Genomic DNA, 25,195 nt, shown 5'->3' with positions numbered 1-25,195 from the left:
GTGGTCAGTGACATGGATCCACTGTGCCCTCAGGGCCTTGATTTTTATGAAGCACTGGTATACCAACTGGTCATGCCCATGCTCCTGCATGTGGGCTGCCAGGCCCTCATAGATGGGGGCACTGGAGGGTCTGCCCTGAGTGAACTGGCTCTTTAGCTTAGTCTCACTCCACAGTACTACAAGGTCTGCAGTATTATCCTGGGATGAGTTAGGCCCCTGAGAGATAGTGTGGGGCTCCCTCGATGGTCCTCGGGGGTTGTGGGCAAGAGCCTGGTCCTGAGCAGGTGCCTGCAGTGCACAGTGCAAAAGCACAGCATGGCACAGGCAGGCAGGCAGTGGGACTGGGCTAGGAGCCAGTGCAAGGGACTGTGCAAGCTTCTGTGGCTGGCCCTGAGCCACTGCTTCAAGACCCAGTGGCCAGAGGCAGGCAGCAGGTGGCACAGCCCCTCAGGGTCCCCACAGAGTTTTAAAGGGCAGGTTGGGGCAGGCAAAGAGCCACACCAGCCCCAGGGCTAGAGAAGCTCCAAGCCTCATGGCCCTGGGGATAGCTCAAGGGTGGCCTCCTGGTGGTGGGGCTGACCAGGAGCAAATTTGCTCCAATTGGTATTTATACGTGCACCACTGTATGGTTACTACGGCACAGTTAATTTGCTACCTGCATTTGCAAATTGGTTAATGCTTTAGACTAATTTAGTGCATAGTGAGCACCTGCGCAGATATACACAGTGACACTTTACTGTGCAGTCAATTAGTCAACTGTGCGGTAAAGCATCTCACGTAGACATGCCCCTTGTAAATCATCTGTTGCAAGTTAGTTGTTTCTTCTTTTCCTTTCTGCAGTGAACATACAGATTAATTGAAAATGTCCTTTATCTAACAAGCTCCAGTGCTGGTCATAATTTGTATCAGAATAGTGTAATGTGGGATGTAATGTATGGATATTTTAATCATTTATATAAATGTCTAATCTTTTTCCAAGCCTGCTGAGCAATTGTTGTTTATATCAAATATATTGCAATGAGATTCATGGTTTAATGACTTGTATAAAATAAATAATTTCAAGTTCACTGGATGCTCTGTTCTTCTTACACTATGAGAAAGGGTCAATAGAAATATGCCATTTTCCTTCTTAAAATACTAGTCACTATTTTGTGCATGTTTATCATGTCCCTTCTCATCTGCAACCTTCACGAAATAAACAGTCCCCTTCTTGTTAAATATGCTCATATTGAAGCTTTTCCATACCTCTAATCATTTTTACAGCACTCATCTGAGCTCTTCTAGGTTATGTTTTAGGCTCTGGAAGGAAAGCAGAACACTAGGAGTCCTGTATCCTGTTCCCGGCTCTTCTCCTGATGCATGGCTTTGGACAATAACTTTAATCTCTTTCTGTTTATCTAATAATTAGGCAAAAATACTCCAACTCTAATAATTAGGATATTATAGGTCCTCTATCCACACAAGATGGGGTTGTGGGCCTTAATTAAATGTTGGTAAAGCTCTCTGAGATGAAATGTTCCACCACAGTTAAAGTTCTAAATATTATTTTAAATATTCTGGGTGAGAAATTCTATAGTGACAAGTGAGGGGCTCAGAAAACGGGATTAAGAAAACATGGGCATTTGCAGGAGACCAGTCCTCAGAGAGGTCTCACGAAGTCTGACTTGTTCATTGCTTGGGGGTTGTCGAGATGCAGTTTACAGTTTGCTCTGTGTTATGGACCGGAACTGAAGCCTGAAGGAAGATACTCTGCCCTGTTCACAGCTGATCAACAGTAAACTGACAAGCCTAAACAAGGGGGCAGGATGACCTTCAGAAAAAGGCTTAAAAACCAAGCAGCCAGGCATTACAGGAGCAAGCAAATACAGGGGGTTAAGAGGAAGCAGGAACCAAGACTTTGCATTTGAGCTCAAAGGGAAAGTTTAAGGAGAATTTTAGGGCCTTGTTTTCCTTTAATAGTAGAGATTACTGGAGCAGCAGTGAACGTATCCAAAGAGTGGAGGAAACAATGAAGAAGTCTAGATGAAGAAACTGCAAGATGCACATATCTTTGAGGGAGTGTCTTACTCAAGCTACATATGTGTGGATTGTTGTTGTAATTATACTTGGGGAAGAGAAGATCCAGGGATCAGAAATGCAGCTGAGGGGACAATGGGGCTTAGAAAGGAGTCTAAAAGGACTGAAGTAAGAAGGCTTCATGGACAGCTCAGGATTTACAGACACCATCACATACAAGAGAGTCTGCAGCACAGAGTGCCAGACAAAAAGAATGACCCATGCAAGTATATAACAATTAACAAAACAGAGGGAGAGCCCTGGTAGAACTGAGGTATCGTTTCACTTCACTGGACGATGACAAGGAGGAAGGGAAGGGATTCTACAAAAGAGTAAAAAGATGACGGGTCAGAGACTGGAAACCAAAAAAAGGAATGATGACCTCCTGAGGTCCCTTCTAATCCTAATTTTCTATGATTTGATGATTCTGACTGAGAAGACACAGGAGCCAAGTTACATAGAAAGCTGATGTCATTCATATGGGTATATTAAGTAACTCAGGCTGTCCCTGCTAGGAGACTTCATCTCCTGTAATCCTCATGTTATTTTGTCACCAGGTTCAGATGCAGCATGTGGATAAGTGGCGAAGTGATAAAACCAAGAAAATGTATCTGTATGATGATAAACATGATATGAAAAGATTTTAAGACTCACTAAAAACAGTCTACAGCCCCTTGCCTGGTGACTATATGCGAGGAATCAGCAATGATGGTTCCAGCCTGGTGACTGATAAAACACAGCTTCTGGACAGAAGGGATAATCATTTTGAAATCTGTTGAATCACCAGGTCAGCTTAGAAAATTAGATCACATGCCAGTTATCACAAACTGCACAAACTGCAGTTGTGGAGTCTCTTGTTGAAGAACTTTCATTTCCAGAGACTATGTAGGCAATAAAATTCCTCTCCAGTGGCAGGGCATCAGGTTCTAACACAAGTACTATTGAGATATACCAAACTGGAGGACTATACTTAGCTCAGATACCAACAATTTTTTTTCCAGATTATGTGGTAAAAGGGAAACAATCCATGAGAATTCAAAGACCCGTCCATCTGTTCAAACACAATGTCTACAACGATCACAAAGGATTTTTTCTGCTTGTTGTTGCAGAAAAGTACTTGTTTGGATTATACTGAATTTTTACATCAGGCATATTACCAATAATTTCTTGTGAATTTATGGAAGTTAGAAATATTGATATGAGTTTTTCCACCAGGTGGCTTCAGGAAAAATTTTCAGAATGAAGTCTAGATTTCTGTTGAGCCTTTACCGACCTCATGGGCCATGTCTACGTGAGCATGGATGTTTGTTTCTCTGAGGACAGCTAGCAGCAGGACACCTTGTGGTGCTACTACTTGTCCCTGGGGAATGCCTGTGCCATGTGCTCTCTGGTGGGGTAGGGGAGGCTGGGCCAGTACTGAGCTAGTCCCAGCAGCCTTTACCTGGAGTCCTGGGGCTGAAGCAGTGGTGATCCTGCTGCTCAGAGCATGGCCGGCAGCCAGAGTGTGGCTCCAGCTGGCCAGGATCTTCTGGGGTCAACACCCTCCCCCGTCCCACCCGCCCCACCTGGTGCTGCTACCTTGCAGTGCAGAGAACACCCGAATGCACAGCCACGCTCATCTGTACCAAGCCACAAAGGCTTCTGATATAGAAAACAGGAACATCCCTTCGAAAATATTGGTATTAGCCAACGTAAGTTGTTCAGAAAACTTCATCCAATTGATGGTGTTGCCAGCCCCGGCCTTTTGCAATGGGCTAAACCAGAAGGCCCCAAAGCCTGTTTCTAAGTGACCCATTTTGAAGTATGGTTAAACTGATACACAAGATGTGGAGAGTGGCTGGAGCATGTTAATTAGCATGCTTCAGCAGACTCAATTAATTGATTAATCAAGTCTGCTCCAATATGCTGCAATTACAGTGCGTTGGAGGAGCCTCCCCTCACATGTACAGTTACCCTAAGGCTCGAAATAAACATCACCAAACAATCAGATCACCTGTGCTAGAATGTGTCCCAGCAAAACTGATCCACATCACCAGGTGAAAAATATCGCTCAGGAATCTCGGGAACATGTCTCTGTAACTGGGGAAACCCTGGCTTACCTTGCTTACAGAAATATGCACTGGAGACTGCACCAGAGCAAGTTCAACTCTTCTGGTCCTCCAGGTTAGGAGTTTCACATCTTGTGAAAAAGCTAATGTTATGAAACCAAGACTAAAGTCTTGAACAAATGTGAAATTTGCAACTTGGAACGTTAGGAGTTTATATACATCTGGAGTTTTAAACTACCAATTAGCAGAGATGAAGCAACGTAAAATGAACATTGGTGTCCAGCTAATAGGTAAGAGGGCCTGGATGCAGAGATTTTTTTAGGACACAGTAACAAAAAATAAAAACATTTTTCAGGGGAAGACACGACATTGATCGATATAAATCCATCCAAAATATGCCATATTTTCTGTAATATTTTCTATTATGCCTTTTCCATATCTTAATGTTTTATTTCCTATCCACAATGCTTCTCCAGCTCTTTTTCAGCTTATTTCAAGAGCTAAGTAATATGTATGGGTAATTCAGATTGTTCTTATCAGTTTTATTCCTTTGGCCTTCATCAAGACTAAATTTCATCTGCATTATGCTGCCCAGTCAACTAGATTTGTTATGTCTTTCTGCAACTCCTTAAAGTTTTCATGAGTCACAATTAATCAAAATTAATAATATACTTTTTCTTCAGATCTTGAGACCTCACTAGTCATTCCTTTCTTGAAACGATTAGTAAACATACAGAACACTTTATAAGATACCACTAAGAACTATTTGCCATGCACCATTTAGTCCTTTTTGAGTTAATCCCCAGGCCCATGGACACTGGTGACAAAATTTCCATTGAATTCAGTGTCCCAGAATTTCACCCCTTCTTTTTTTTTTTTCTGGGGTATTTTAAGTGGTGGGTTATGGTTTGGGGGTTTGGGGGAGGAGGGAGAGTTGCTAGTTTTCTCGGATCTATAAGCTTCCTCACAAACTTGTAAAAATCCAAAGGAAAAAAAAGATGATTAGGTGGTATAAATAGAGAAGAATGTGATGAAGGATTAAACAGTGAAAAGGTTATTGGATTGCTTAACTGTTCAATTTTATTATTTATACATTTTAGAAGTGTAGAAGTTTTGCAGAGAAAATGAAAAGTTTATTTTGTAATATTAGTTAGGTTGCACTGAAATATACTTCGAAACGTAACTTTTACACTTTTTTTCTTTGTGAATTAAGATGTAAATGGATGAAAAATAACACTATTCTAAAGGGGGAAAAGTGTGAAGATTTACAGTTGAATTGAGAAAACAAGATGAGACTAATTTGATACCATTATGTCTTGGGTTCTTTTAAAATACATTAACTGAGATCACAATCATGTTTCAGGATTATTACTATTTTTTTAAACAGTACAAAGAAACTTAAAGGGAAATAGTGCTTCAGTACAAGATAAAGTTGTCAGATATTTACAGAGAAATGTAGCTGCCATTGGCAAATGCCATTTGCCATTTAGGAAAATAACTAAAGGCAAAAATTCTCACACACTGAGTCCATTTCAGTAGCACCTTATTTCACCAGTGGTGCCAGTGACTTTAGTGGAACTGCTTTTGGTACTCTTTAATAGTAGGATGTTAGAGTCTAGCAGCAGGATCACAATTTTAGCCAGAAACTCCAGTGTAGCAGCATTTTTCTCTCCTAAGACCGTGGTGGAGGAACCCTATGGAACCTCATTAGGTACCTCATCAGATACTACAGCTGCTCCCCTGGATAAAAGAAGAAGAAACATCACTTCCCTCCCATAGCACAAATCTTGCTTAAGGTATAGATGACCTTGGACATGGTAAGAATGTTTGTTTTTACATATCCTGGTGCCCTTTTCGGAATTTGCCTTTTAAGAAATTTAAATGGCTGGTCTTTGATTTGTAACCTTCAGTAAAAACCCCATGCATGTTTACCATAAGGAATGTTATATTTCACCATTAAACAACATTAGAGTAGTATTTTTCTACTTTTCATTTCAAACTAACTACTACATTTTTATTTTTATATAAAACATTTAGGCTACATGGAATTCATAGCTTCTGTCTAAAAATGTAATGAAACATAAGAAGCTTGGAAGTCAGATAGGTACTATGAATTACAAAACTATTCATTCTAACAAGTAATAGCTGCCCAAGACAGTTGGAACAAACAAAAATATGACATTAATGAGAAAAAGTGATTTTTTTTTTTTTTTTAACAAAAAATTGTTGCCCTAGGATTATTGTTTCCAATTTTACACCCTTTCCTAAAAAGTTCTAGACAATACACTTTTATTCTAACAAAACTTTAATTGTTATGGACCTGTACTGTTCTCTATGGGTTTTTTGATCGGACATGGCCTGGAGAGTATCATTATTCCCACCTCCCATTAGAGATGTTTGCACCAATGTAATGTTATAGAAACTCCTATATCTTTATTAAGTGTCTCTCTCTCCATTGCAGCTTTCATTATCCATTACACCAAATACATTCTCTTCTTCAGTGGCAAAGTCATGTTCATCTTTCATATTTTCTGAAGCACTGCATTCAATGTAATTTAAAGTATCGCACTTGTGAAACATTTCAGAACGACAATCTTCTGCTGGATCTGTCAACAGAGGAGACAACTTTTCTCCAACAATTTGAACTACGCTTGCTCTTGAGCTTTGGCATATTTTTTCCTTTGTATCTGGTACGTTGTTATTTTTATCTAATGCTACATCTCTGAGTACTTGTTTGGATATATTATTTTCATGGTTGCGGATCTCCAGTGCATTTAAAGCCATATCCTCCACTGCATGTAAGTTCTTTAAATTATTATGTCCTATTTGAGCTGAAGGTGTAAATATGCCCAAGCTATTTCTATTAATAATATCTAAGTTATTGTTGGCATAAAACTTACTAAAAATATTATAGGCAATCTTATTAATACAGTTGTTCTTCAGATGATTTTTTTCATCTTTTATTAAATCTCTGCCTGACCATAACAAAAGTTGATTCAGTTTTGTCAATGAATATAGGCCCAACAGGTTTTCAATGTCAGATGCTTTTTGGTAGGCATATCCTCGGTCTTCCTCATTAACTGCTTTTATCATAGCCATGAGTATTGGACAATGTTGGCCACAAATAGCATGAAGCTTATCCAAAGAGTCTTGTTCCTGAATTGCATTCCTGTTGGCATTACTCCTATTAGTTGGTTGATTTTGTATAGGTTCAGCATTTAAAGGCTGTTCCAGTGGATGCACCTTATTATCAGGTAATCTAAATTCTCCAGAGGTACGGGCTGGATGACCTGCATAAAGAGGTGGGATATTATCAGTGAGGTTGGGTTTGCTTTTAGTGTTTAAATCATCAGAAAATTGCTCTGAATCACTATTGTGAGGCATACTGAAGTAGCTGCACACATTTTCAGAGGGTTTAACTATGTCTTCGAGTTCTGAAGAAGATATTTCATTGAGTGGTGGAAACTGATTCAGATGCCCAAAATGTGAGTACGGAGCATCATCACTATTATTGTCCAATGTTGAGTCTGTTGATGTTGTGTCCACATTGCCATACATTCCAGTCTTTCCAGGTGGTGATAATCTTATCAAGTGATTTTCTTTAAGTAGCCACTTCCCTTTATCAATTAGTACTCCTTCATCTTCATTAATGCATATGCCAGACTGGCAATGTTGCTTTGCATATTGCCCTGAAGAGTCATTATTGTAGTATTTCTCCTCTCTATTAAGACCACGTTCAGGCACAAGTATAGCATTTTTGTCTTTATTTATTTCCTCTGAAAATTCTTCCAATGTAAGTGAAGCCCTTTTCTCCACAGACCTAAGCTTTTTTTCCTGACAAAGAGGAATGCTTTCTTTCATCATTGTACACTGGGATTCTTGAGTGTCCTTTTGAAGCACTTTAGACATATATGGAGGTCCAAAGTGAAAGGTAGGCTTAAAAGAAGCTGCTTCTTTACCATAAAGTAGCTCAATAGTTCTTTTAACATAACCGGTATTGTACATTTTTTCAATAATTCCTTCTTCCCCACTTTCATTGGTCAAGTCGCTGGAGGCCCTAAAATTATGATCACTGTCATCAGTATCTGGTCTATAATCTGACCAGTCAGAAGTAGCAGGGCTTTTTAAACACTTTTTTAATTTAAAAGAAGAACTTGAATGTGTCCTATGCTCTAGTTCTTTTACTTGCAATTTCTCTTTAATTTCATTCCCGTCCAGTTTTGTAGTTTGCTTAGACTCATAACAGAAAGATAATGAGGATGGTGTAGAGGTTTCATAGGTTTCACCACAAGTTCCATGTTCTTCCTGTTCAGAGTCTTCCTCACAGTCACATTCTGTAGAAGTTTCAGCAGGTGATTTGCAACGTTCATGTGGCCTTTCTCTTTTCTCGACTGACTCTAAGACATCTTGCTCTTCTGTATTTTCATCAACAGTAAGAGGCCTAATATCTTTTTCGTCATCTACCTCAGAATGTTCCAAATCGCTTTCATTAGAAGCTACACTTTCAGCAGATGAGTTCGGTTCTTCTGAAACCCCCGAATATTCATTATTGAGTGATGTATCTGTGTATTTATCCTGGTATTCTTCTAAAGAGCTATCAGCTTTTTCTTCATTTTCTTCAGGTACTTCTGCATTTGAAGCAAGGATATGATTACTTGATTCTGCAATAGTCTCATTTTTATCTTTTCTGTCAGAACATTCCTGATCTAAAATATGATCTCTATCTTTAGAAGTTACACTATAAACACTTAAGTTCGATTCTTCTCTAGTCCCTGATTCTTCATTATTGATTGAAGCAGCTCTGATTTTATCTTGAGATTCATTTTCAGATTTTTCTTCATGCTCTTCACATACTTCTCCTTTTGAAGTGAAGCTACAATTACTTGCATTAGTATTACCCACTTTTTTATCTTCTACCTCGGAGGTTTCTTGCTGTAAAATAGATTCTGTATCACTGGATGTTGTACTATCAATGGTTGAGTTAGGTTCTTTTGAAGTCCATGATTCTTCATTATTGAAAGATGTATCTGTGCATGTATCTTGGTATTCTTGTAATGAACTATCAGTTTTTTCTTCATTTCCTTCAAATTCTTCTATACTTGAGGTAAGGATATAATTATCTGAATTTGCACTGGCCTTATCTTTATCTTTTGTGTCAGAACATTCCTGAGCTAAAATATGATTTACATCTTTGGAAGTTACATGATCAACAAATGAATTAGGCCCTTCTGAAGTCCCTGATTCTTCATTATTGAATGAAGTATCTCTGATTTTATCTTGAGAGTCTCTTAATGAACTATCAGCTTTCCCTTCATTTTCCTCATGTACTTCTACATTTGAAATAAGAATACAATTACTTGAATTAGTATTACCCTCTTTTTTATCTTCCACTTGAGCATTTTCCTCCTCTAAAATATGGCCTTTATCATTAGAAGTTACACCATGCACACTCAAGATAGGCTCTTCTGAAATTCCCAGTATTTCATTACTAAATGGTATAGCTGTGATTTTATCCTGAGATTTTTGTATTGAACTATTCCTATCCCCTTTTGTTGCATTTTCTTCAGGCACTTCTTCATTTGAGATTGGGCTACAATTGCTGAAATTAGAATTAGCATCTTTTTTATTTACCAGACTTTTGTGAGCACCCGAATCATTTACATCTAAGGTCATCTGTACCTCATGAGAGCTTTCACATCTATCTGTCATTTCTTGCATTTCAGCATTTACCCCCAAATTTAACGTGCTTTTTGGAATGCAAGTGTCAATAGAGTCATCATTCTCATGAAACTTTGGAACTTTCTGAATTCCAGCTATGGAAAGGTTTTTGCTGCAATATGTAGAGTCTGGCTTTTCTATGTCTTTCTCAGAGCACAAGAAATGCTCGGCTACTGATTCTTGTAAGTTTAGGACAGCAGTCTTTAAGTCATGAGCTTTTTCTCTGACAGCAATTTGTTTTAGAAACTGCAACAGTGTAAATATTTCAGACCCTGCATGGGTCATTTTTTGATCATCCTCTTTGTTTGTGCCAGTCAAATTCTCCTTTAAATTCAATACAAGTAGCCAAGCTAGGAAGAGACTGGGGGAAGAACCAAGAAAAGAAAGAGAACAAAAATCTTTAAGACCACATGATTTTTCTATACATCTGCTATGAGCACTCTGAATGCTCAGTACGGTTGACTGTATCTGGTGTAGCAACATGCTAGACATACAGTCATTCTGAGCATCAGTTCCAATGTTACCAACAATTTTTGAATCAACTTGAACAGAAACGTCGGCCATCTTCCTTTTATCTGCATTAATAGCTTGAGTATCAATTTCTGACTGCAACTTCTTTCTATTTTTTTCATGTATTTCATTAGACACTTGTAAATTCATATTCTTTTGGAAATCTGACTCGACTAAATACTTGGCTTCTTCCATTATTGCTGTATTAGCACTAGTCAAACAGTCAGTTTTGTCACCATGGGTCTCTTTGGTGGATTCTTCAGTTGCTTCCATTTCACTGAGAGGCATTATTGACCTTTTGGCTAGATTATATTCAGTCACAGTGTTTTTACCAGTTACATGAACCTTATTTGCTATAAGCATAGTTTCTCTATCTGAGAGGTTGATATTTTCTATTGGAAAATGACAAATTTTACTATTTGTTACATTCCCTTTTCTGCTTATTGGAGTTAATTTTTCTGAAGGCAAAACAATATTTGAAAACATATTTTGTAGCCAACTTTGAACATAGTTTTCAAGGGAACATTCAGCAGCCTTGTCTGGAAAATGCTCTTTCTTCAGAGAATCTAGTGTATCAACTCCTTCTGACATACTTATTTTATTTTCAGTGATGCAGGGCTTCTTCTTCTTTTTCTGTTTTTTCTGCTTCTTCCAAGATTTGTGTGAACCATCTGAAAGAATATTCCCCTTTTCTATTTCTGAACTATGACTATTTGCCACTTCTGTCAATGAATTTGATTCAACTAAAGAATTTTGTATTGGTTCTACAGAATTAATAGAGTGACATGTGCCTTCATTTTCATTACCCAACTCATTTTCTCTATATTTAGTTTCATGTTTTAAATCAGCTGCTAAAACGTTATGCTCAGTTTCTAGTGACTGTGGCAAACTAATTTTTTTGCCCCTTTTGGATTTTACTTTGGTCAGCTGTCTATTAGCTTTTGGTTTTTTACTAGATAATAATCCATCTCCTTGGGGCTCCACTGAAGCCTGAGAAGATACCTCATTTTCAGAACCTATATTTTTGTTTGAACTAATAGAACTACCAGAGATATTGACAGAAAATCCTATTGCTCTTTTTTGAAGCATTTCAGAGTATGTGTCTGTAACATGAGATGTCAACTCCAGTGCATTTTCACTTGCAGTGCACATTTCTTGAGACATTTCCTCACTCTGAACAGTTCCTTCTTCTGTAATATCACTATCTTGTTGACTGTGGGATGAATGTCTATCTTGTTCTAGGTAATGTAACGGTGGCTTTTTCTTTTTCTTCTTTTTTTTGTTGATGGAAGATGGAGGGTAACTTTCATCAGTGGGATGTGTTCTCCAATCACGTTCAGTGTTGACACTTAATTGATTGTCTGTCTCAGCAATAGTAGAAGGTCCTTTTGTTACATTTATTTTCTCCAGAGGAGAAATTTTAGTACTTGTTGATCCTGTTGTATACATCTGATCATTTCCAGTACAAGTTGTGGGAATTATTCTTTGAAAAGAAGGTAATAAATCAGATGGCTTACATATTCTGTCTTTATTTTGTGGCTGGGGCAATTCTGAATACCAGATGGAAGAACTCAATGGCCTTTTTATTTCTTTATTTTCAGCTGGCTCATAAAGAGAATGTATGTTGTCTGCAGAAACTGGCCTAGTTGCATGATAAATTCTTGAGGAAGGCATAAAACCTTTGCAGCCTGATACTAAACTGCTACATATGTTTTCCTCCACAACTGATTTCTCCACAATGTCCTGAAGTAATGTGCCCTCATCAGGCATCTCTAATGTCATTTTCTTGGTGGTTTCCATTAACGCACATCTTTTGTGGTTTATGTTAATGGGCATTTCTCCGCTTTTTTTGTTTTCTAAAGAAAGATCTGCTAAACCATTGTCACTAATTTCACTGAGATTTGGATTATTGATACTTGATTTTTTGTTGCTAGAATGGCTAACCATGCAATATGCAGACTTGCTTTCCCCATCATCTGTTTCTTCACTATAGGAAAATTGTCCTACCATCTTTTTCTGAACTACATTGTCAGATGCCACAGTGACACTTTCAACTAATGCTTTCTTTTGTCGCACTCTTCTTGGCCCAGGTGTAGGAGGTCTATAAAAATGAGGCCTGACTTTATCCTCTGGTATGTTGCTTATATCCATATTTGAAGAAGGGTTTTGACGGATGTTATAATCACAACTTTTTAAATCAGGTTCTGATTCTTTACTGATCTGTTCTTGGCTGATCTGCTGCAATGCATCACCCTTATTATTACTGTAGTTCTCCAAAAGAGGAGGCTCCATGGGCTTTAAACATGCTGCTATATTTAAATCAGTTAAACAATCTTTTGTGGTCATTGTAGAATTGCAAATCTCAGTATTTTTATTACTAGAAAACCCAGCACGACTGACTGTGGTTGTCCATTTTATTGTTTCTTCCTCTTTTATCTTGAATCGAACCTTCATCTCAACTGTCATACTGCCATCTTGATTAAGGTGAACAGATTTTTCAATGTCATCCTCACACTGTGCAAAGGACAAATCTTCACTGATATGGGAATGATTTTCTGCTACGCCCATATAATTATCTGCTGCATAAGAGGAATCTGAGTTGTTATCATTGCTGTACCCTCTCTCAGAAGAAACTGAGTAGATTTGAGATCTTGAGCTTGAAGCCAACTGAGCACTCACTTTCAGTATTCACATTGAAAGCACCCACGTCCACAACATAAGATGGAAAGTGTAGAAGAGACAACATTCACAGCATCCAGATGGATAGACAGCAGACAGGCAGCAAAGAAAGGAGACAAAAAAAAGGGGAAAAATAGTGAAAAAGAACCCAAAGAAGGCTACTTTAGGGGAGGGAAGAGTGGGTTTGATCTAAGTATTGAACTATAAAGAAAACTATTTAAATCAGTGAATTAAATCCTCTAATTCAGTATGTACTTGTTAATGACAGAAACATAAGAGAATTTTATGAAGGGTCAAGGATGTTTCCTCTAGTGCCCTTCATTTAATTTTGCCACTGGGTTCTTTGAATAACACTAAGTTTAAAGTCTCCAATATGCTGAATGCTCTCAGTTCCCACTGAATTGGTAGTGTAATATGCTCCATGCCTTTAACAGATGCCCAGATTTTCAAATGATTGGGCTTTTTCTTTACTCCCTTCCCTACAATTTAATAGTCATAGATGAATTAATTCACTCTCTGAATGCGTGTTAATACATAACAACACTAAGGTTAATGGGTGATAAACCTGTAAATGAAAGTGAAAATAAATCTCTCTAAGTTTCAGTTTCTAGGCCCTGTCCTATATTATATATATTCCTATAGCCTCTAGAGGCTCAAGAACTATGTCAAAGAAAAGCTGAAGAGAATGGTTGGTTGAATGGGCTAAGCTGACTTCCTTGTTCTCTACTGTTAACTTACTAACATTAAAGTCTCAAGGGAAGATTACTTCTCTTTTGAAGACTGTAAGTATCGACAATCCAACCTTCCTCTGTTTCTTACACTTTCCTCCTAAACTCTGCTAGAAGGTTCCTCACAGTCCATGACCCCAGTGGACATAAAAGATAAGAAAGAGATAATGCCAAGGCATCTGACCACTCTTTACTTATGTGAGTAATCCTTGGTTATGTGTGTAGTGCCATTGACTAGACATATAAATAAAAACTGTGTAGTCAGGCCTGTACATTATACTTCTTCATAAAGCTGTACATTAAAATACTGAACCTGATATTTCTAAGAAGACTGTAATTTGCAGTTACAAAGCAAACTATATAATATAATACTCAAAGGCCTGGTCCCAAGTCCAGAAGAGCCAATAGGATTATTCCCATTGACTTAAAAAGGCTTTGCATCGGGCTCTCAATGTATTTGCACAAAATTTAAATATTTCTAAACTGTGTTTTTACTACTGTGAACTAACTCAACTCTGACAAAAATTTCATCTATCTTTATTGAAGTAAAACAATGGGCAGGAGACCAAAAGAATGCAAAGTGAAATTTAACCAGAATTTTCTAAGTGATCTTCTTTTCTTAGGAGGTGTTATGTGCAAGTAAAGCCATTAGTGCACACAGTCAGAATCTGAGACATACATGAAAACATTGATAACAAATATATACTCTCAAACAGGGGCACTATACAGTCATTGGAACTTATTTTAAATGTTTCAGATATGTCTCTAATCCAATAAAACAGGCTTAACATTGATTTGACTTCAATGGGACTGTTCCTGGCTTAAAATTAAGCATATTCTTTTCTCAGGGGAATTTTTAGATGTATAGGCTTTTTTTCACAAGTACACTTGTCACTGCTATATACACAAACACATAAATTTAGATTTCCTGACTTGCACAGACTAATTCCTATTCCAGGGACCACAGACCTTTCATAAGAAAAATCTCATTTTGACAGACTTTAAGAAACAATAGAATTAAAGTTCCTATAAATTTATATCATGGTCTCAGATACAGCACTTAATGTTAACACACAAATTAATTGAGTTTCAAGAAGTTTAACTGTTGGAACTTTTTAGATCTCCCAGCTTCTTAAGTTTTTTCTTTTTTTAAGAAAAAGAACATACTTTATTAATGAATCCAATTTATCAAACAACAGAATTAATATTTAAAGATGCATGTGACCCCCCAATATATAGATAGATACCCATTGATATCTATATACTTATTCTTATATACTTATAGATAGATACAACATAAAGATAGATACTTATATTCCTTCACCAGTGCTCCCTTAACCCAAGTCATTGTCCACAGGAGTCTGTGTTTTCTCTTCCTTTCAGTTTCTCACAGTTCCTTTATGTTTCAGTTGATGTTAAGCTTTTCCATTTCTTTATCTCTCTGAAATAATTCACTCACTCTTTTTCCCTTAGAACTCTGCATAATTCAGATTTCACTATTTTCTACTCATCTCTGCTCTTAAATGTATTAGAAATTTGTTCTTAAATACTTTTCCCAGAGCCTGACGAAGGGACTTTGATCCTGAAAGCTTACAGAAAAGGACATTTTTCTTGCCATTTCCCTGTTGGTCTAATAAAAAGTATCATTTTGGAACCAAAAGTTCTAGCTTTTTATATAGCTCATAGAACATGCACTTTCCTTCAAGATTCAAAAAACTTTCTCAAATTGTCTAGTTTGATTCTTTTTTAACAAATTCCAAAAATGCCCACCACATTTCCAAGTGAGCATCTTTTTTTTTTCTCCCTTATTGGACACTAGCTTGATCGGACAATATTTCCATTACTAAAGCTTCCCAAACTTTTTTAAACCTGTCAGTGATTCCAGGGGTGTCACTCCTCTTCCATCCTTGCAGCCACTAGAAGATGAGTGATCAATTCCTTGCAACTCTTACATGTTTCAGACCTCTCGTGAAAGTTCGACAGGAACATTGAGGGGTTATCTGATGTTGCCATCTGGTTATTTCCCTTACCATATTTCCAGCCTCCTTCCAGAACAGTTTAACTCTGGGATACAGCCACCATATGTGGTAGAATCTTCCTAACCGACTGTGATCCCTGCAACTTTTCTCAGTTCCTGTACAATAACTATGTTTAATTTTGAGTGGAGCAAGATGCCGTTAATATGGGATTTCTTAATTATTTTATTATTGTACAAATGAATGTTTGAGGATCATTGTTTCAGATGGCCTCCCATTCTTCAGCACTAATTTCTAATCCAGGTCCTTTAGCCCACTATGTCAAAAACAGCATTTTCTCTTCTTTATGGCTATTTAAAATTACTTTATAATAGTGCAGAAAATAGGCCTGTGTGTTTCATAAGTGTAACCAATATTTTCTCAAATATGTCAAATTTCTACTGAGGTTTATCTTTCTTTGGGAATGTGTTGTAAAAGTGTCTCAATTGCAGGCATTGGAAAAATGGGATTTTTATGTCACCAGTGTTATATTTCTTCAAAATATCTAAATATATTTTCTTCAAATAATTGCCCAAAATATATCATACTAATATATTCCCAGATATTAATGCTTCCTAATAAATTGTAAGGATTAAATTCTGTGTTATTATATATAGGTGCAGAAGGAGATGGGCAAGAGCCTAATTTCTTATTTGTGTTATCCCAGGTTTTCATTAATGTTTTCATAAAGCGGTAATTATATACTGAATTTGGCCTGGACATTTTTTTTTAGCCATGGTAATATATTAAGTTTGACTGTTAGACAATATGGTTGCTCTATCTTTACCCAGTACTTACTGTAAATTGGTGTGATCCAATTCACTAAATTTCTAAGTTAGCTGCTTTAATAGTAATATTTAATACTTGGAAGGAACATTGCTCCCTTTTGCTGTTGCATTTGCAGAATGGGATTTTTTAATCTAGGTTTCTTATTTCTTATAAATTTATTTATCAGAGTCTGCTATTCATCTAAGAGATTGGTTGGTACTATAATAGGTAGGGTTTGGAACAGAAAATTAGTTTGAGTTAACATATTAATTTTAACAGCTGTAATTCTACCTAACCTTCAAAGTTCATGTTTTAATGAGTTTTCTAAGTCTATGTTAATTATTTCGGTCAAAGGAATATTACTAGAACTTTACAAGCCCCTGCCATTTTTAGTAAAATTCACTAAGTATTTTAATAAAATGGCAACCCATTTATATTTACAGCTTGCGTATGTTTTCTAGTGCTGCCAACCTATATCTCTGACTATAAGCACAATTTGGATGAGAAAGAAAAACATTTTGACAACCTTTGTTTGTTTTTCTCCAGACATTTAATTTCCTCAAAACATTCTTACTTGCTCTTTCTTACATTCTTAATTGATTCATCATATTTTGATTTCAACATTTTTACTTGATTCATCAGCTATTTTCTGCACGGTCCTGGTGAGGTAGGAAAACAATCTGTGCAGGCCAGGGGATATCAGGGTAGGCTCAGAAAGTCAGGTGGAGAAAAGCTAAAATGAATAGGTTTGGTGGGAACATGACAGACTGAGCAGGATGTAGAAGAGGTCTCTACAGGTAAAGCCTAGTATCTTGTGTAAAGGCTTAGCACTTAAAAAGTTTCTTTTCACAACAAGGCTTCAGAATCACGGAAAGCCTTTCATATTCCAGTGACTTAGTGCAGAGATATTTGACACCTCCAGCACTGCTTCCCAGGCTTTCAGCCCTTGGGGAAGTCATGCCAACAGAGCACCAAAGGAGCACTCCAGTATGGGAATGCGCCTGTACAGGTACATGGTATTAATAAATAGTTAGTCTGCTCCTCACCTATGTAAACTAATGCAAACCAAGGTGTAAACTTAAATACACTGCAACTTATGAAAGCCTTTCCTAATCTACATTCAGTCAGGACTCATGTACATATAGAAGATAAGCATAGTCAGAATTCAGGCTGCATATTGGTTGTTCAGTACAAAACTGAAGATACATATGAGCAAGTAAGTGGTAAGAAAGAGGTAACTGAGGTTGAAAGGAGGTGTATAGGTGAAGCAACAAATGACTTGCTTTTTCTGATTTGCACTGGTTGGCTATAGGCACGTATGGAACTAAGGATAATGACAAAGTACTCCTTTTAATTTACTAAACTAAGTTCTGAACACTGCACAGCAAGTTAGAAAATTCAAACAAAGGAACCATGCAATTCTTTAAAGCAGCTGTGGGTTTTCTTGCAGCCACAGTTATAAACAGCGTGAACAGGGTGATATGACTACATTAATGGCAAGGAGCACATGTTATAAAAAATGCTTCAGATCTTTGCGTGTGTTCAAAATAATTCAATTTAAAAAGAAATATGCCTACTAGCTGAGCTATTAACAGAAACTTCAACTCCAAATAGAAAATTAATTTTTCCTCCCAGGTTTGCAAGACAGAGTCCGAGTAAAAACAAACAGTTTGTTTCATCTAGCCTTTTTGAAAACCCTTGATCCCAGTCATATTTCTATTATTTTATTTTTATATTAAAGCTTGAAAGAGACAAATCACTTGAGAAAATGTAAAATAATTAAACGGACTTACTATTTCCACTCTCTGACTTGACATTTGCTTTTGGATACACACGATTGGATATCCCAGGCAATCTAGCAGGTAGAGAATACCTATGAGGATCATAAGTGCTTGGTTTAAAAGGCTCTCTCCCAGCTGCCACAACAACGCCAGAGCACATTACTAGGGCATGAAGATTAGGTATCTGAAAAAAAAAACATCAATTTCTCTGCATTAGTAACTAGCAGTAGTAATACAAAGGGTTTCTTCTCTTCATCTTGTTTGTTCCTTTCTTCACTATATTTACATAGTGTTGCAGCCAGCTGTTAAATAAGCACTATGTTTCATACAGGAGCAGATCAAGAGCAGGCGCAGTAACATGGTCACACCCTCTTTTCAGACTACACCGTAGAAACAGCAGCCAAGGAATCTGAATCCCTGAAATAGGTCAGAATCCACCTTTCTCCACACCTGCTTCTTTCCATTCTGTGCTTAGTGGCATGTCCCCTTCCCTTCCACTCCCGACTCCCCAGCCTTGTATACAACTGCCACTGTCCTATTGACCCAGGGGCAGGAGGGAGCTCCAGAGCGGCTGTGCAGGGAGCCAGGCTCAGTGGGGAACAGCAGCACCAGGCAGGCTCCCTCTGGGTGTGCTCCACCAGCCTGAGAGCAGGCACAAGGAAAGGGAACCCAGGCACTGCTGCTGCTGTGCCCAGCCAAACATGACTCCTTGTGCAGCTGCTCTCCATTGCCCTGACTGGAGTGGAGACAGAGTGCCTTGGACAGCAACAGTGGCATCAGGTGGATCTCTACTTCCTTCTCTTCCTGTACCCAGAGGGCTAGGCAGAGATGGGAACTGAGCAGAGTGGGGTGCCACAGAGCATGCAGCTGGGAAAGTCTTACCTCTTGTGGGCACTTTAAAAAAGTCTGTGGCTGCTGCTTCTGTGGTGTGGTCTGCCCCACTTATGGGAGGTGGGGAGGCTGGGAACTAAGGTGCAGCCACCCCTGCAGTGCCACTTGTTGCTCGCATGCACCCCTTTTAAAAATCTCAGAGCTGCATATGACACTATATTCCAGTATTTCAATACTAGGCCTGTGTTCTATGAAAGCATGTATAAATGATGCTGGAAGCATGATTCACAGAAACCATGTATAAAGGATGATTCTGAGAAGCAGTGCTTCCTAAAAGTTCGTTTTAGATATAGAATTTGTTTTACCCCAGTAGAGGGAATGAATGGGTGCATCTACATGTAAATATTAATGTGACATTATAAACTCCGTTGTAGTTCATGCTGGAGTTTATTGCTCCCGGGTGCAGCGTTTACATATGCATTGCAGTGGAGTAAATAACTCCACCATGGGATAGTACTTGCATCTGGCAGTACTAACCTACAGCAGAGTTAATTAGTTTATTCTGGACTAATAGTTCCACATGTGTAGACCAGTGATGCTGTACTGCAAAGCTGATTAGGCAACTGCACCATAAGCATCTTGTGTAGATGCACCCAATTGCCTTGAAGCCAGAGTATATGCGTGTATGAAGCTGTGAACAGAGATGACATCCATCCTGAGAGAATTAATTTTCTCCTGCAACAATTTGCAAACATTCAGACATCCATTTCTGTCTCATTCAAATGATAACAAAGAAAGAGTTCAGTTGTTAAAAAAATGAAAAAAAATGAAAGACCTAATATAGGTAGATATTGTCGAAAACAACATCTTGCTGTTGCGTATTACATGTAATTTAGAAATCATGGTAAAAATCTACTTTGATTAAAACATGAGCTGTATCCTAGCAATGTTGGAGCTACACATGAGATCCAGTTTTGACATCTGGGCATAGTCCTTTGCTCCTACATCAGCTAGTACATTTTTATGGGGGAGATGGGTAGAGCAGTTTCTTCTTCAGCACTGACAGATCCTCACTACTTGGGGGAATAGAAATAGAATTCAAAAGTACCACTGCTTAATGTACGTCCCACAGACATGCAGGGTTTTGGGAGTGCTACACGTTCCTGGATGTGCATATAAGTTTGAGTATACACCTCTGGGAGGACCATGAAGCAGGAACACTGATTCAATTAGACAGAGAAGAAAGCATTTTTAGAGAAAACTGATCTTTTATCATGTTCAGTTAAAAACTCCCTAGCTTCCAATCTATACTTTCCAAGATTTGTCTTGTTTTCTCAGAACCTGAGGAATTTGGAAGGACCCTCACTGTACAGAGGTAACAGATAACTGAAAGTTAAGGCACAGGGAGCTTCTACTGATGGCCACTCAGGCCACCAAACCAATAATTTGATTTTTCCTGGCTATATTCTTGGAGCAGCCATTGTGATAAACATTACTGATGCCATTTCTTATTCTCACCTTTCTGCCATCGGTGGTATATAGCTTTGCAACTGGATATTGCATCGACTCACTGATATAATCCAAAAATGCCTCAAAGTTTTGAGTGTTCTTCTTACCCAGAACTATTGTGCACCTGATTCTCACGTTTCCATTTTTGAAAACGAGCAGCTTTTTAGGGATTGTTATTTTGACAGCACCATCTCTCTGACCTTCATTCTCCCTGGCTAGCTGCACTACTCGGCGACGAGCACTAACAGGCCTGCTGATTTGCCAGGGCAATGGCTTCTTCCTTGCCTGCTCCAAGTTAATGGGCTTTATTTTCCTCTGATGAGAACAAATGTAAGACTTTCCATCTTCAAGGTCTTCCAAATCGGTGATGCTGTGTCTTCCTTGTGGTGTACTAATATTTCTCACCCCAAAAGGTAATGGAACTCTTTTGGACAAGCTGTCCAGCAAGGCATCAAAAGTTTTGAAAGTTCGATTATTAACAACCATTTTGATCCCATTAAACTGAGGATCTCCACTTTTATAAAAACAGATTCGTTTGGCCACAACAGGCTCAGTGACATTGAGGTGTCGGGTAGACAAAGTCTGTTCACTTTCTGCTGAATTTGGCTGAATCACTGAATGACTGGGTGAAGGTGTTTCACTCATTCTGGCAAAAACCTGAAAGCAAGAAAAGATGGATATAAAATTTTTCTTTGTAGTAATAATGCAGCCCTCAAAAGGTGCAACAGCAGAATTTATTTTTTAAAAACAAAACCAGCAGCAGTGAATCTCATAAGAAAATGTTGTTTTAAATGGTTCCAGCCCGTTATTTCTAAATTCCACAAACTCCAGTACTGTTGGATCAAATTAGCATTGCTGTGAATACTTGGAAATGGAGCTATCTCCAGTGTAACTTAACTTTTATTATCATTTTGGGACAACAGCTCTTGTGTTAAGAAAAGGTACTTTGTCAGATCCAAATGGTAATTAAATGCTTGGGTTTTGTGTTGGTTTTTGTTTGTGTGTTTTGTTTTGTTAGAGAGGGGGGCGTTGAAGATGGAAGTCATGACAGCATTTCACACATTATATATTGAAAAGATATTCACAAGGTGGAAGGAGTTTATACCTAGGCACAAGCCATAATTCAGTCCAAGACAAAACTGAAATACAACAGATTATATTCTGATCTCACATACATTAGGTTTACACCAGTGCAGCTCCCTTGATTTCAGTAGATGTGGTCCTACTGTACTAGAGTATAAATTAGTATCAGAATGAGGCCCAAATATGTTTTGAGTAATTATTGGTGGCTATAATTAATGGTCAGTATTATAAATTGTGACAGATGGTTTGCTTTTCTACAAACTTCACCTTTCAGGATATATAAATCAACATAAATGCAAATATTGAAGTAGGGTAAAAAATCGTTGGTCAAGTGTGAAATTATTTTTTCCTCCTAGGGGAAAGAGTCTTAAATCAGTTTCATCCTATATAAAAGACAAAACTAGTTCATGTGCTTTTCAATTAAAAGAGAAGTTTTCAGTAATTAAAGCTACACAATTCTGGTCATCAAAACAACACACTATTTCTGACAACAGCATAAAGGTAGATCAGGCACTTTAAAAATAGGGGGCATTACTACTAGTCTCTTTCTGCATACGTATGTTCTGCATACTGTTTATTTAGTGGTAACTCTTTATATTCAGCAATACTTTTTATTTTAACTAATTGTTTGCCCCTACCACAGCGTATGGGAAAATGTGACTTGTAAATAAATGAGTCTCATTGTGGAATATGCAGCATCTGTTTAGGACAGAATAACCAAATAACCTACATTAAATACTTTAATTGCATTATCTTGATTAATTTGCCTCCTTTAGTTATCCCAAATTTCTCTTAAGGAAACTGGGGAAAGGCATTTTTTTAAAGGACATCTCTCACAACATAGACATCAGCTCAGGGACTAAAAAGAAAACACTGACACCTTTAAAAACAATACAGGTTCCTGGGAAAGTCAGATTTGAAAAAATTATATCTTGTTGCTCCTTGTACTTTTTCAATGAAGCACTGTTTTAAGGCTGAGCTCTTAGTACTCACTGTGAATTGACATCTTTTTAATATTTCAATATTCAATTGTCAAATTATTTCTTCTGAAAAGAAGCCAATGTGATGGAAGAGAAGTGACTTTAACAGGTCATCTACATAGTAAGTGGTACATCCCTAAAAACCTGTCAGAACCATGCAGACCAGGGCTGATCTCGTCTGATGATATTTAATTTTTTCGTTTAAGCCATACCGATACAAATTCTAGACATCCCAATTAATAGGTACCTCTGTAGGTGGACTATTGTTTCAGAGCTGCTGAGTTCCACGGCTTCCACCAAAATTAGTCAAAGCTGTGGGTACTTAGCAGCTCTGAAAAGCAGACTTATTAATCAGTGATCTAAAGATCAATAAAACAGATATATATTATTAATCAGGGATCTAAAGATCAATAGAACTGAGACAGATGGATAGATAGATGGACAGATAGATAGATCCTTCTATTGATCCTGTTCTATTGATCCTTATATCCCTGATTAATCAGTATGCTTATATATATATATATAACTGGGTGTTATATATATATGAAAATATTTCCATTAAAACTATGGGCCCTGTTTTCCCATGCAAAGGAAACCACAGCAGCAAGAAGAACATTGTTAAGGTGTCATAAACCCATGGAAGAGAGAACCGGAGATTCTCTTGTCCTCAAATTTGTAAATATCCCACACACAGCAAGGTGAGTCAGGACTGCGGAAGCATCTAGGACAGGGTGATGGCAATGTTTTTGGGCAGAGTGCTAAAAAACCCCTTGACTTGTAAGATGTTGGTGTGCCAGGCGTGGATGGCAAGGAAGCTGCAACGGGCCCAATCCCCAACCCCTTCCCCACCCTGAGGGGCATATCCCAAGCAATATGCATGCTCTGACACCTGTTGCCTACCCCTGATCTAGGATGTAACCACTTCATACACAGTGCTGTCTACCAGACATTCTCAGTGGAAATCCTTGTTGGAGCTAATAATATTGCTAGTTGCAGCATAATTCTTCTTTTGTGGCTTCAGAACAAATGTGCAGGTATAAAATCAATGGCAGCAGGTTTTTGAGTGGCCCCAACAATCCCAACCCCTCAGTCAGCTGGCAAGAAGGAGCCGAGGTTGCTATTCCAGCTCAAGTAGAATAGTAACTTTGGGAAAGCTATAAATGCTGCATAGTAGTCATACACAATGGTCTCAGCCAGCAGCAAAATTTACTACCTCGGCTCTCCACCTCTATGGAATATGATTATGCACACTTTATAAGGATGTAGTGGATACTATCCATCTACTTATAAACTATTAATAAAGCTAAAGAAGGTACTTCATATAACAGCTTACCAAAGGTTGTAACATTAAAGTTTTAAAACTATTCTCTTCTTTGGAGTTATTTCAATATTATTTTAGAATTTCTTTACACACATACATTATTAAATCTGGGAAACTGATCAAAATTTAAATAAACAGAGATACTTAACTTGCTATTTGATATAGAAATGATGATTAGACATGTTCTGGACATCATAGAAATATTTAGTTCAAATCAAGCAAACAAGAACCCACAGACAGTGTATAAAAACAATGCCAATGGTTGATTATCATGAACTAAACATGTAAACACGTAAATATATTGCATATATATATATTAAGTCATAGTGCTTTCATAATAATAGCTTCATCTTAGCTTACTTTCATTAAGGATCTTTATCATTTAATAATTTTCTTTAGGAATTGTTATGTAATAAGCAACAGACTTATCAGAACTTAAGATGTCAGAATATATATTTTTACATCTTTTTGTATCTTAGTGGGTGTTAAGATTTCTACTCTGCTAGAAAGGAAAACAGAACACAGAACTGATTTCCTGCTTTCTAACAGCTGATACCACTTTCAATTTAAGAAAAAGCAAAGCTAGTTCCATAACTTTAATCTTTTTTCCTTAGAACTGCTTCTCAATAAATAAAGCAAATAATCATATTTCATAATAGTTAATCACTACACCATAGTTTCATTATACTCACCCACGATCACATCTTACACAAATAAAAGGATAGTCATTTTGTTTTCAGAGAGAGATATTACTGTAGGTACAACTCCCCATGCTCTATGAAATGAACATCAATCGTATTCTGATAATGCGTAGCTAGAAAAACATCACAGTCAATTTGCTTAATCTGTGCTAATGTTAATCACCAGACTAGGTTCAAGTTAGGCACCCATTTTTTGGAGCAGAGAACCTAACTTTTCATTTAGCTAACCTTCTTGCATTACGATTACATTCGTTTTACTTTTGCAATATTCACTTTCATTGCTTTTCTTTTTTAAATTTATCGTCTGTTTCAAATTTGTTTTTCAAGTAGGATTTATAATGTTGTCACAGAATCACAGAAAATAGAGATGGAACAAAAACAGTAAGGACAACACCTAAAATCACCTACTCCAACTCCCTACCAAGATAGGGCTGTCCTCTCAAGGATGTCCTCATTTTCTACTGATTT

The 25,195-nt window shown here is 37.6% G+C and overlaps 1 protein-coding gene across 1 annotated transcript in view; it reads right to left on the bottom strand.

The window, feature by feature from the left end:
* The window catches only part of RP1 (RP1, axonemal microtubule associated), a 328,710-nt gene that overhangs the window by 249,861 nt on the left and 53,654 nt on the right, over positions 1-25,195 (bottom strand). Inside the window, exons 2-3 of the mRNA XM_019542502.1 lie at positions 20,652-21,299; positions 18,315-18,486 (exon numbers count right to left, since the gene is read on the bottom strand). Of these exons, the coding sequence (XP_019398047.1) occupies positions 18,315-18,486; positions 20,652-21,287 (808 nt within the window). The 5' untranslated portion in view covers positions 21,288-21,299. The remainder of the gene's footprint in view (positions 1-18,314; positions 18,487-20,651; positions 21,300-25,195) is intronic.

Source organism: Crocodylus porosus, unplaced genomic scaffold, assembly GCF_001723895.1.
Source record: "Crocodylus porosus isolate Cpor-Errol unplaced genomic scaffold, CroPor_comp1, whole genome shotgun sequence".
Lineage (NCBI taxonomy): Eukaryota > Metazoa > Chordata > Crocodylia > Crocodylidae > Crocodylus > Crocodylus porosus.
Note: the sequence above shows the minus strand (reverse complement) of the source record. Positions and strands in the feature narration are given on the sequence as shown.